Source organism: Anabas testudineus, chromosome 7 (genome assembly GCF_900324465.2).
Source record: "Anabas testudineus chromosome 7, fAnaTes1.2, whole genome shotgun sequence".
Lineage (NCBI taxonomy): Eukaryota > Metazoa > Chordata > Actinopteri > Anabantiformes > Anabantidae > Anabas > Anabas testudineus.
The window spans coordinates 19,525,648-19,538,858 of NC_046616.1; the positions used below are offsets into that span (position 1 = coordinate 19,525,648).

Below are 13,211 nucleotides of genomic sequence, written 5' to 3' on the forward strand. Positions count from 1 at the left end.
AAATCACACGCCTAGCTACCTCTTTAATGGGCTAACTGCTTGACCTTCACAATGACTCCATCCTAACTCCACTCGAGAGGTGGCCCATCTGTGTATTGATTTAGTCATGAGAATATAATCTGAAAACATTTCTGTCAATATTTCCTCCCTGCCTTCATTTTCCTGGGGAGAGAAGATGTTCAGCACAAGTGCAAGGTTATCAACAGCATCTTTGTGTTCGTTGGACACACTGTATATATTGTGATAAGCCTTTATTGTACACTTTCTCAGACACAGATTTGCCAGAACAGTTGTGCTGTTGGTGCCTTTAGGCTCTTCATCTTGACCCCAGTGACTGAAGGCAACTGTGTTGCGATGGCTCAAAACTAGAAACTCTGTTTTTCTGTCATCACTGGTGGACACTAGAACCAAACTATCCACGGGGGGTTTGACTGGTGAGCGATGGAGCAAATTTAGTTTGTGTTTTACCATTGGTGAGATGTAACGGTTTAATTTCATGGTGTCAACATAGAATTGGAATCAGATCATAAAGCATTATAGTACTTATACAGAGAGGAACGGCGCTGTAAATCGGCAGAGTGCAAATCTGGCTCAGACGGAGACAGATCTATTGTGAATTTTTAGTACATATGTGTTTAGTGGTTGGGTTGAGCGTCAGTGATGACGATAATAACAGTCAATGTACCATGGATTCATCTATTTGTTTTAAGAACTCAATTTGGCAGAAGCGCATGGTGAGGCATTTTGAAATGCATGAGAAGCACAGCATGAGAAAAGAACAAGAAAGGATCCTGTATCTTATGTAATGTGGGAAATGTAGGCCACCTGGTTGGTATAGGGGTAAATGTAGGTCTCCCTTTGTTCCTGTTGTGTGTGGGTCGAGTTCTTATGATATCATGTGCAGTCATTTCTATAGCAGGATCCACCGTGGGCAGCTGGGCCTGGCACAGAAGTACAGGGGGATTTGGTAAGTGCTGTGATTTCACAGAGATCCAGCAAAGCCCTAAACACAGATTGAGATGAGTGATATGTCAGAAGCTAAAGTATAAAAAAAAAAAACTGAAAGAAAGAGAAAAGAAATATAATAACAAATAGCACCTTTTTGCATTACTGAGTAAAATGCAGTGTTTGTTGTTTTTAAATCAGAGCTGCATCTGGTAACAGCAACTTATACTTTGGAGTGTGAGGTTAATCCTTGTGTGTGACATGTGAGAACAGTCAGCACTTGTGTTTAGGCACTTAGTGCCATTGGGCAAAGTGTATTAAGAGACAGTATAATAATAATAAAAAAAAGACAGCCTGTGTGCAGTGTGCATGTGAGTAGCTTGGGGAGTAGGGAGATGTTTTGAACACATGCCTGGCACGTACAACTCAGCCGAGCAAAAGAGCTTTGTATCCTCCTCACCAGGGGAAATAAAGAGAAGGTGAGACAAAAAAACTTTTCCATTGCTCCAGGCTACTGATACCTGGCAGCCGCCAAGGAATTTAAAATATCATTCTGCCGCTGCATATATTCTAGATCTCTGTGAGCGATACACACTCTTCTCACACAAATGCTCTCTCCCTCTCACACGCCGGCTCACAGTATGTCAAACCTTCAAGAATATACTACAGAGGGGGGAGAGAGGGAGACTCCTACCAGGCCTAAGGCGGCAAGAGGTGGTGGCTTTTGCTTTGGACGTTGTTTCTGTGGGTGTCTAAAAAATGATAATAGTTTCTCACTGTCACCTAGGCTGCTTCTTTGACTCCCAGCCATTTGCATAGGCAGCATTATTCCACTAGGAAATATGGGGCAGCTTTAAGAAAACTCCACTTTGGAGAGGCGGGCGGAGGAAAGGCGGGTGGAGGAGAGTAAGTGATAGTGATGGACGGTGTGATATAAATAGTGGTGGTGATGGCAGGATAATGCATGACTCTTTCTGCTGGGCTGGGGTTCAGGCCTGTCAGTGAGACAAGAAAGAAAGGAGGAAGAGGGGGGAGAAAGAGAGAGAGAGAAGAAGGGGAAGGAAGGTGTCTTTTCCAGGTCACTGTGGGCTCCTAGAGGTGCAGGAAGAACCCTTGATTAATTATGATCATTATTATCATCTCTTGGCTAGAGGCATTAATCACAGCCACGTCAGGGTGAGGACTGTACAGGGGGCAGGGGAAGTGTGGGAGGGGAGCAGGCCTCATAGTGGACATTGGATTGTTGGCATGTTAGACATACTCCTATCCCAGAGCCCCTTGCACGTGTCAGTGCTCAACATCCATATGTCCACCGTCAGGCTATCAAGGGTAGGCCTGTTGTCAAGCCAGCAGGCTCCCACTGCTCCCAAACAAACTGACTAAATGCGCTGTGATCAATGATGACTCTTTTCTTGAACTATATGCCAATAAAGCCAGCCAAGTATGAATTGACTGCAGCTAACTTGACAGCCAGTCGGCTATTCGGCTGAAAACATTGTTTGTCAGGACATCCGTCATTAAACTGTAATGACTGGTTATGACAAGTTGTGTTAGTGTCAGCATACCGGGATTAGCAATAAAGCACTTTATCTCAAATAAGCGTGAGGTTTAAGTACTGTCATCACAAATCATTTTCAAATACTCACACACGCTTAGGGAACGACTACTCCTCTGAAGATGCCTCGGTATTGATCATTTTTAAGTAAAGTCCATAAACAGATTTATATACCCTAATGTGAGAATCCTTGAGTGCCTCACAAAAATGCCAAATGGCATAGATCCGGAGACTTAGGGCTTATCCCAATCTCCTGTACCAAATTTTAGCAAGAAGAAGACTGTTGTGTTCTGCCTTCCTCCGTTTTTTATGACTTTTTTGTTGCCATCTATTTTTCACCTTCACATCTCCCCTACCCTTTCTGTGTGTTTCATGTAATGATGGACAGCTCCACGCAGCCATGACAACCATGAGGTAAGATGTGTTGGTTGTGAGCCAGCCGGCGATGCTGGGCACTCCACTCTGTCGAGATGTCTCTCTGACTTTTATGAATACATGTACACAGCTCAGAGCGGTGGTGGATTTGTCTTTATAAGTCTGGGTGACACGTCTGCAGCGGCCCCACTTCATTTATTCCACTTGCGTAGATTAAGGCTGGCATTACAAGTAAGGTCACACCATGCATCAATGTTACCTCGACACCACAGCGCTGCTGAGCGTGCTCAGACGTTGCCATTACTCCACCCCAGCTTCTCCGCAGGAAATTTCAATCAATTTCTTATTTTTGCAGCTTCCTCTTTGCCTGATTTTCTTGATCCTCAGCTTCTCTCGTTTCTCCCTGTCACAGTGTGTTGTTGTGTGGCTAGGACAGGTGTAAACACTGCTCCGGGAACAACTCTGAGCCTCACACTGTGTCAGAACAGGTGTGCTTCTGGCCAGGAGGTGTGAGGCAGGTGTTAGATGAAGCCTCGCCTCATGAGTGTAACTGTCAAAATGTCTGTGTTCCCCCTTCTGTGATGACATGTTAATCCCTAACACTTGGTCTCCATTGGGAGCCTATACACCAGTCAGTCTCATAATAAACAGGAAGTCAAGAAGCATCTGTAACTGACACCTGAAAACTAATTAGATTTTTAGCTGCTCAATCTTGATGTGCACACGATACCTGGACTGTTGCGATGCAAGATAATAGCGTGTGCAAAGTAGGTTATCTCAAGCTAAAAACACATCCCTGCTTACGTTTCTCATGAGAGACGAAGTTTGACTTTGTAAATGCAACTTGGTGGTGGTTGGTGGGCTGAGGTCCTCTTAACCTTAACCCGGCCTCTTTTTGCACAGGGACCTAGGGACAACATCAGGGACGCGGTCATTTGTCCTTGCAGGTCCAGGTCCTTGTGAGGCAGAGAAGAGCTCTTAGCTGTGTTGGTATTTATATCAGCACGCTCCTTGTCTGTCCAGGCTCCCTTGGCCTCTTAAGTAGGGAATATCTCCTTGAAAAATAAACTTGACAAAGGACAGCGTGACAGTGTTGAGGGCTTCACTTTGCCTGTTTTCAGCGCTGTCTCTACTGTTGCTAAAATATAAAAGTCTGTGGACTGAAAAAAACAAGTTGTTTCAAGTAGCATAGCATTTGATGGGTGTGTTTTGCTGTTTACTATATCTGGTGTTGATTTGTGGTTAGATTTTCTGGCATACTGTATGTGTGTCACTCGTTTGTGTCTCAGTCGTCTGCCTGCTATCTTGTATGAGTCTCCATCACAAGCCTGGGGTTGTATTTTTTTCACAGGCTGTTGGGAGGATTTATTCGTCTTTTACTACATCACTGAAACAGACTCGTAACTCATGAATGAACTCCATTCCACTCCAAAGCCCTGGCTTGCTGTGCTTCAAGCTCCATCCTTAGCATCTTATAGCCGTCAATCAGGCTAATCTGCTCCCTCTCACGTAGCTGCAAAGGGCTTTGACTTTTCTCATAGACATCAAAGAATGGCAGGCCTGTCTTCCTACTATTCTCCTCAGCACTGAGCTGTCCAAACAGCAAGTGCAGTCTAACAAAGGCCCAAATTAGGGGTCAGAAACAATCTTGTTGTTGTTTCAAGAGAAAGGATATGCAGCTGTAGTTAAACGTGAGGAAAAAGTTAACAAAGGTTAGCTATGATTTCTGCAATTTGGTTTTTAGTTTTTTTGTTTTAAAAACAGTAATTGTTACATTATTGTTTGATAAAAGCACATCTGAAATAAAGCACTTCCACTTTAGCATAGTTTAATTAATTAATTTATTCATTTATTTTCATTATTATGGACGGCTTGATTTTTAATGATTGCTTCATGTTTTGTAGCCTCTTTTGCTTGTGTTTTCTTTTGGTAGGCACTCAGTGGCTAAGAATTCTCTCTCCATCACTGGCCTTTTGTGCCATGATGGTGCGAGTCTGTGGGAAGTAAGGGCCATCACTGTCACCCCAGCATATCTAAAAATGATACATGGATGACTGCATCATGTAAAAGTGACATTTGAAGTGCCACAGACATGTTACATTACCGATGTAATGTTTGCACCATTGAAGTGACCTCCAGTGCTCTCGTCGCAGCTCTTATCCTGTCTGCCTCACCTTTGGCAAACACCAGAGCTGTTTGTCATGGATGATTTGGTAATAAAATGAGAAAGGTGTTGAGTCAGCGACAGAAGTCTCCTTTCCACCTGGCCCTCTGTCATCCCTTTCCCCTATTTCACACACACACACACACACACACACACACACACACACACACACACACACACACACACACACACACACACACACATATGCACTCACATGCGCTCAAGCTCTCCCACTCAAAGTCTTACTCACACATGCACAGGCTGTAGCCTTTTGTGTACACACAGACGTACAGAAAAAAATGTGTACAGGTATTGCATACACATGCACACACACACACACACACACACGTATCATGTGCTTTATGTTATCTTACCCTCTCCTCCTCTGTCCTTTGTTCTTTTTCCTAACGTATTTCAGACCAGATGTTTCATCTTCCCTCGCGTAAAGTTAGCCCCTAATACATTTTGCGGTGCTGATTACAGCATACATAAATTTGCTGTTAAACAGTTTTATACACCCAAGTTATAGTGTGTTACATACAATACTATGTACTGGTGTCCCTGCTGAATGCAGATATATGGACATATTGAAACTGCAAATCACATTGCAGTATAAGGCTTTCTGCATTTATAATAACTCACATGATTTGGCTGGGTCAAATGATTCAACAAGCCAAATAATTGGTCTAATGAAGTGCAAAAAAGAGTCTGTCAGAGTCCTTTTCCTGTACCAGATACACATTAGCTCACACTGCTGTAGCTACCATTACTGAGTGACTGAGGAGAGAGTATGGTAATGGAGAACATGAGCTTGATGGGCTCTTGGGAGCTCCAGCTGACACGAAAGGGCTGCTCAACGGTGTTCTGCCAACTTAAATATTTATAGCAGTGAAATTTCATTGCACCTTAATGGTTTGAGTGATACAGTTACAATGCATAAACTTTGTATGGAATACAGACATCATGTGCCACTTTGTACATGACAGATTCTCATAGATTTAAAGCAGGAATTAAAGGTACTTCTAAAAATATGATAGTCCTGTGTTATTCAGAAGCAGTGTTTTCATTTCAAAGGGAGAGTATATGCAAAGTGGTAAACCAATGATCTCTTGGCTTCGTTTGTGCAGCAGAATATTGAATGTCTTATGATAATTCATGGCACCAGTGTACAGTAGTGGATCAGGATCGAACATTATGCAGACTTTCGGTTGTAAAGGACTCTGAGGACCTAACCACCTCCTGTTGTTGCACATCCCTCACGGACACACAGAAACATGCAAATAGACACAAGTGCGAAAAAATCACACTTAATCACAAATCTCATACCACATTTATTCTACCATCCAGTTCTCTCACCTAAGCAGGGCTGGTTTTATCCAGTGCACAAAGCAAGTAAACAAGAGTTACCAAGCAGCTGCTCCTCAGATGAATATTGTATACACCTAGTCTGGCTAAGTGTTGTTGTTTATGTCAGGGACAGTGTTTATGGTGCTTGGTGGGCCTCTTAGTGCAGTTAAGTTTCTACAGCATCCCACTCTGGCCATCAATTTCAGTACAAGATCGTCTAGGTTTGTGTTTTTTCTCCCCTCTCTCCTCTTGCTCTGTTCTTCTCCTCCCTTCTTCCGTGCTCGGCTGGTGTTGCCTGCCTGCTCCCTCGTCTCCGTTTGCTCATCTCACCTTCCTTCCTTCCAGATGGTGCATTTCACAACCTGCTAGGCACGATCAATCAAGCCCAGATGCAGACTGGGCTATTAAGGTCAGTAATGATCGGCCTTTGAGCGTTATGGGCCCGGCTCCTGTTGTAAAGCCATGCATCAAACTCTGTTCCAGCGCTCAGCTCGCCTGCCCTTAACAAGCCAGCTTAAAATATCGGCCGGAGGATAGAAAATGAAAAGGGTACAACCTTATCTCTCCAAAGACAGGCCGCTGTAGCCCCAAGGTGTAATAAAACTACAGAACTTGGCCGTCGCCTGGAGTCATCTCTTTTATAAGCAATATCTTTCAAAGATCAGCTAAGCGGTGGGCTATGGGTGCTGGGTAGAAAGATGTAATGCATCACACCATATTCCCCTGCACAGAAAAAAACTCTGCTCACTATCCCAGCCTTTTCAGGTGAGCTTGGTTCCTCCATGCTTGGTTCATACCCCACATGGGATTCAGATTTAATACTGTGAGCCCATGGTTTGAGCAGGGATTTGACCCTGCCCCCTCAGCCCACTCTCACCAAATACAAATGCATGAAGAGGAGGTGAACCAAATCCAACGCCAGGAAGGGAGACACCTAGAGGAGCTGGAGGACAGCTGTTCCTTTTGTACGGGATTGGGCCATCGGCCTGTCATCTAACAGTTGCTTTAAATCTTCCTCATTGAGTTACCGCCCAATAAACCTTGTATTTATACCTGAAAAAATGTGTTTGGAGAGTTTTAGTCCAAATAATGATTTGATTTGGATCCATGGAGTGCCAGGAGGCAGCAAAAACAACTGAGACTGCAGCCAGGGGAGATAGAGGTTTGTGGGCTCATTGGATGTGCTCATTGTATGATGGATGCTCACAGGAGGGAATGCCTGTTATTTATTTGGTCAGCTCATCCTTTATCCATATCTCCAATAAACATAACTGCATTTACTAATGCAGTTTTTGCAAAAAGACTCCATGTGTTCACATGACATAATATTCAATTAAATTTAATTCAGTTTTATTTGTATAGTGCCAAATCACAACAGAAGTCATCTGAAGGCACTTAACAGTGTTTAAAGTTTAAGACCGTACAAAGTATAATTGTATACAGAATTATATAGAAAACCAAACAATCCCATTTGAGCAGCACAAGGCGACAGCTGAGAGGAAGAAACCTCCAGCAGAACAAGACTCAGAGTGGGCGGCCATCTGCCACCGGTTGGGGTGAGTGGAAAGAGGAGAGAGAAAGGACAGCAGGCAACAAAAACAACAACAAGCAGCAAAAACACTGGGCAGGTCTGGAGGACCAGTAACTGGACTATACAGTGGACTGGAGATATACAGCTCCAGGGCTGAGGATACCTGTAGAGTACAGAAGGAGAGAGACAGAGAGGAGAAAGCACAACTATGGGAGAGAGAAAACACAAAGTTAATGACGTGTAAGGGTAGCTTGGTGTCAGAGGTAGAGGTTCCCCAGCAGACTAACCTATATCAGCATGACTAAGTGATGGTCCAGAGTCACCTGAGCCATCTCTAACTATAAGCTTTATCGAAAAGATAAGTTTAAAGCTTAAGTGTCTGCCTCCTGAACCTGAACTGGGAGCTGTTTCCACAGGAGAGGAGCTCGATAGCTGAAGGCGCTGCCTCCCATTCTACCTCTGGAAATTGTAGGAACCACAAGTAGACCTGCACTGGAAAATATGGAACTATGAGGTCTTTAAGATATGATGGAGCTTGGTTATTAAGTGCTTTATATGTGAGGAGAAGGATTTTAAGTTCTATTCTGGGCTTTTACTAGGATAATAATATGTCTTATCTGACAAATGCTCCATAGGCTACAGTCACTGTACACAGTTTTACTATGACATACATTATATGTCAGACAGGGTTTTTATTGAATGAGATCTCTTCTGTGGCCCCACTGAATGCACTGACCATTATGTCAAACACCAATGATAAGTCACTGATGCAGTAAATAGCCATTTAGGGCTAACGCTACTGTAAGATGAAGCTTAATTAATACACGAATGGAGGAAGACAGGACAATAAGAAAGAAAGATGTGGCTGTTACATGGTGTTCCTCACATAGAAGCAGGCTCCTCTGACAGTACAGGAGTTGTGATTTACGTATTCCATCCATCTGTTACAGTTTTTTAAACCTGTTTTTTTTTTTTTTCTTTGCATAACACATTTTCACAAGAACTGGAACAAAAACAGAGACTGGCTCCAAGTCTACAGCTGTAATATTCTCAACTAAAGCAACTGTCGCCGCAGCTTGGCGCGTGTGTTATGATCCTTCTTTGTATGTGAGAGCACAGTATGTCTTGCCAGCGTGTGTGAAATATGATGTCTTTCTGTGTATCTGTGATTGGGGTGTCTGGGTGCTGCGTGGTAGTCTGATGATGCCATGCAGCCCTGTCCTTGGTTGGCCAGTGGCCTTGATGTCACCCCAACCAAAGCGCATGCACCAACAGGCAGGGGAGTCCAGGTCAGCCTAGCCAGTCAGTCTGGAACCTTTGCACAGGCCCATAAAACACAGAAGCACAGAGCAGAAAATTGAAAGCATCACGAAGGTGCCATGCCTGCGCTGGGGAGGAAGATAAAAGTCTTTGGCCAGGGTTGGAAGCATCTTAGCTGGAGATGCTTGCTGGGGGCTGTAGGATTTAATAACCTAAGACCAGGGGTTGTGGGGCTGCAAGCACACAGTGGCAGAGCTCAGTAATAGTTTACCGTTGTATGACAGTAAACGGCAAACCCTTATGATTAATAATATAGCTGTGGGGTATGGCATCTTAGTCGTGTCCTCTGTATCAGTTTTACTATTCTGTGCATTATAGAAAGACTTGGCAAACTGTCTTGTCATTCACCGCCTTAGATATGAGACTAGTTGTCATGTTATGGCCTGTCATGAGCTTGTCTCCCAGGATCAAATAATGCTTGCCCAGAGAGACACAGGGTGTTTGTAGTGCTGTGTGTGTGACATTTGGATGAAGTCATCATAGCTCCTGTTTGATCACCACAGCCCCTTTGTGAACGTCACTGTGACTAAAGCTGTCAGGGAGGCAGAGGCAACATGATTTATCCTCAAAGCTACTCCTTCCTGCCACCTTTGGCATTCTGTTATAACATCACTAGGCAATAAGCTGATGGATTTTCTCCAGTTTGGTCCAAGCATTAGTCGTGTTCCCCTTCAATCCTTCCCTGCAAATGATTCTCTTCCACGCTGTGCTGTCCACCACTCCCGCCACATATGTACCTCTGTTTTACCAGTGCCTGTTGTTCTTAAACTGCTTGTACTCATAAAACCGCTATGGGTTTTATCAGAGGAATAAAAGCTGAATGTAAGCCTTAGTGCACTGGGCCATTCCTTCAACTCACAGCCTGACAAATGAGTTGTGACCTTGAGTAATATTTGCCCATTATTCAGAAGGCACTCGAGCAGATATTAAAAATAGCCCTCATTTCGCAAGCTACGGCAGAAGAGGTGGTGGAGGTTGACTGTTATCAGAAGTGCATCTGGATGTATACAGCATGCCTCTAGATATGATTTCCAAATATAATATAATTGATGGGGCATGTCAGTTATTTATGGTTACATTTGTGGTGTATATGCTTGGAAGTCCTGAACCTAAACAGGGATGTGCTGGTTTCATACTGTACAGCTGAACTAATGACAACTATGATTCTATGTAACTAAAATTAGTGAAATAACCACTTAATCTTATAATCTGTACAAGAGTTGTGCCTCAACATTTTCAAATGTAAGACGGCCAAAATGCGACAGCCCATTTAATAATACAGTGATATCTGGGAACACTGAATCATTCATATGAGGGTACATGAAAAGTTGAACCAACTGAAGCATATCTATCTTTAAATCAGTTATAATTTATATTTTAATAATACCCATGTATCAAATGACAATGCGAAAACAATGTGACAGTGTGAAAGGGGTCACTTATAATGATGAACCCACAGAGAATTATCACATTAATTTACAGCTCCCGTCGGCTTTTCACACAAAACCCACAGTGCACTACCTGCTCAGCAGCAAATGGCAGACAGACAGTTAGTGACGAGCCGGTGAGCACAGTGGAATGTTTAGCAGCCATAGAGACATATACTTAAAGTTAAAAGAGACTGAGTATTTGATAAAGTGACATCAGTGGACGGTAGCGTGTTTTCAGCACAAAACATCTATGTGAATTTTCTGTGATACTTCTTGCTGATGAAATTAACAGTGGCAGAAACGTCCAGCTTGGATTTACCCACATCACGATAAGTCTGCATCCAGCCCTGGGCTTGGTCTGAGAGCCCCTGACGGGGTCCAAACCCCTTGTGCTTCCCCCTGTCCTTTTCTCTCATCCTCCCACTCCGTCCCCTCTGTCCTTCAGCCCATGGAGGGCTGTTTAGCTTCCCAGAGGCCAGAGCATGACTGCATGACCACCCTGCTGAAAGGCATGATGGGTAATAAGCGGAAATGGCAGTGATCCGGCTCATGTTACTGCTCCCCCAGCTCACAAATGCCAGTGGATGAAGATGGATCCATCCCTGGTGTGACCCCAGTAAGGGCTGTTGCCGTCACACTCTGACTGTCTGTCTCTTTATCGCTCACTCCTGCTCGTATTCCCACTCCCAAGCAGCACCTTTCTCTCTCTCCCATTTTCACCCAATAACTTTATCTTCTTCCTGTGACTCCTCTCTTGTCCTCTTCTTTCATTTTTCCTTTACACTTCCACATACCACTGTCAATCCTCTCAATCAGTCTCCTCCCTCTCAGTTTCACTGCTGCTATATTTTTTTTTGTCACTCCTTTCCTCATTTCCCGTGGCTCATTACCTACTATACCTTCCCTGTCCTCTTTGTGGTTTCACTCCCTCCATCTCCTGTTTTGTTTTACCGATGCAGGCACAGATTTCTCTCGGTGTTCCTTTTCCTCACCCATGCTTTCTCTTTCTGTTACTTTTGTGTTACTTTTATTTCGTAACCCTTCTCACCCTTTCCGTTCCCTGAGCCGCTCTGTCCCTCCCTCCCATCCACACACCCCCACCCCTCTCTCTGAGCTGGGTGTGCAGTCAGCTCCTGAGTGGCAAGGTGACATTGTGTGTCATATCAGCATTCCACGGCAGTCCCCTTTCTCTCCAGAGAGTAATTATTTCTTTCAGAGTGAAAGGTTCAATTTGCTATAAAAGAACAAGAGCCTCAGGTATAGAGAGAGTGAGGGTAGGAGTGCGGGGAGGGGAGGGAAGGAGGACGGAAGTGATAGGGTGGCAAAGAGGGAGAGGGAGAACAGTGGGGGAGAAAGGGGATGAAGGCTGGGAGGGGAAAGGAATGATAGGGTGGGACACGGAGCCCAGAGAGAGGGGTAGAAAAAAAATTATGAGTGAGGACAAGCCAAAATGTTCCCCCCTGTGTTCTGGACACACTGTTCTCAGAAGGGAGCTTTTTGTGTAGGTGTGTGTGCATAGTGGAGTGTTAGCAAGGTACTTATGAAGCGCTGGGTGACGTCACAGCCCCCTCGTCTCCCTCTCTGGCCCAAGATTACATCATCATCACAGAGGCCAAAGAGCACAAGTACAAGTTGTGTCCAGAGACAAAACCTGAACACTGGTAGCAAGCACCGACTGTACATATTGGGGCCTTGATACTGCCTCCTGGACATGTATATATTTTTTTCTCTGTGTTGGTATTTTCAGTCACTTTCTGTTTTGAGCATCTCCATTTTTAAAATGTAAATTTTGTTCTGGAGTGCCCCTAAAGGATGTATTTTAGGCAGCGTGGGAGCTAGCACTGGGGTATTTGTAGGTAAGCTGTCTCATTTCTATTCCATGTATATTCCTTTTCCACACGCACACCCCACGCACTCCGTGACGCTCCCTCTGCCCTGCCGGTGAATCCCGCTTCCCATAGTCACCTGCTGTAAATTGTTCCAGTCTCTCTGGTGCAGGAGTGTTTTTTTCACCCCAGTGTTTTCCTGTTGGAGTGTCTCTCACCACTGGGATTAAGGAACCTCTCCAGACAGGCTGAGGCGCTTATTTAAAGCAGCAGGCTTGTCACCAGGACTATTTTAAGTGGAATCTTGAAAGCAATTGCTGCTTCGTTCTAGCACGATGTTGGCCATGAGTTATTATGCACTGCTTCAGTGGCGAAGAACAGTGGAACCAAAAACACTTACCCTGTTGCTTTTTGACTGGAGCCCATTGATGAATAGAAGGATGAGTGTATGGAGGATGGATGAGGAAGACTTCAACATTTATTAGTGTTTGTGCTGTAGCCTTTAGCAGATTCCTGTTATGATTCAATGACTACTCCTTTCAGCCACTATCTGTCAATACACTTGCCCTGGGGACAGTAAAAGGCATTCAGAATTGGTTCACCGACCATTTAATATCCTGACTTCTTACAAACAGTTGTGCTTTTTGATTGAGCGATTGTTCATGAGTTCATCAAGTCTCAGGCCAGTAACCTCTAGATCATTTACAAAAATATGTTT

At 44.1% G+C, this 13,211-nt stretch overlaps 1 protein-coding gene across 3 annotated transcripts in view; it reads left to right on the forward strand.

The window, feature by feature from the left end:
• The window catches only part of camta1a (calmodulin binding transcription activator 1a), a 263,949-nt gene that overhangs the window by 174,673 nt on the left and 76,065 nt on the right, over nucleotides 1-13,211 (forward strand). Inside the window, exon 6 of one of the 3 annotated variants that reach the window (XM_026367142.1) lies at nucleotides 6,704-6,795. The exons of the other annotated variants lie outside the window; for them this stretch is intronic. Coding sequence (XP_026222927.1) covers nucleotides 6,704-6,795 — 92 coding nt within the window. The remainder of the gene's footprint in view (nucleotides 1-6,703; nucleotides 6,796-13,211) is intronic. 3 annotated transcript variants of the gene reach the window in all.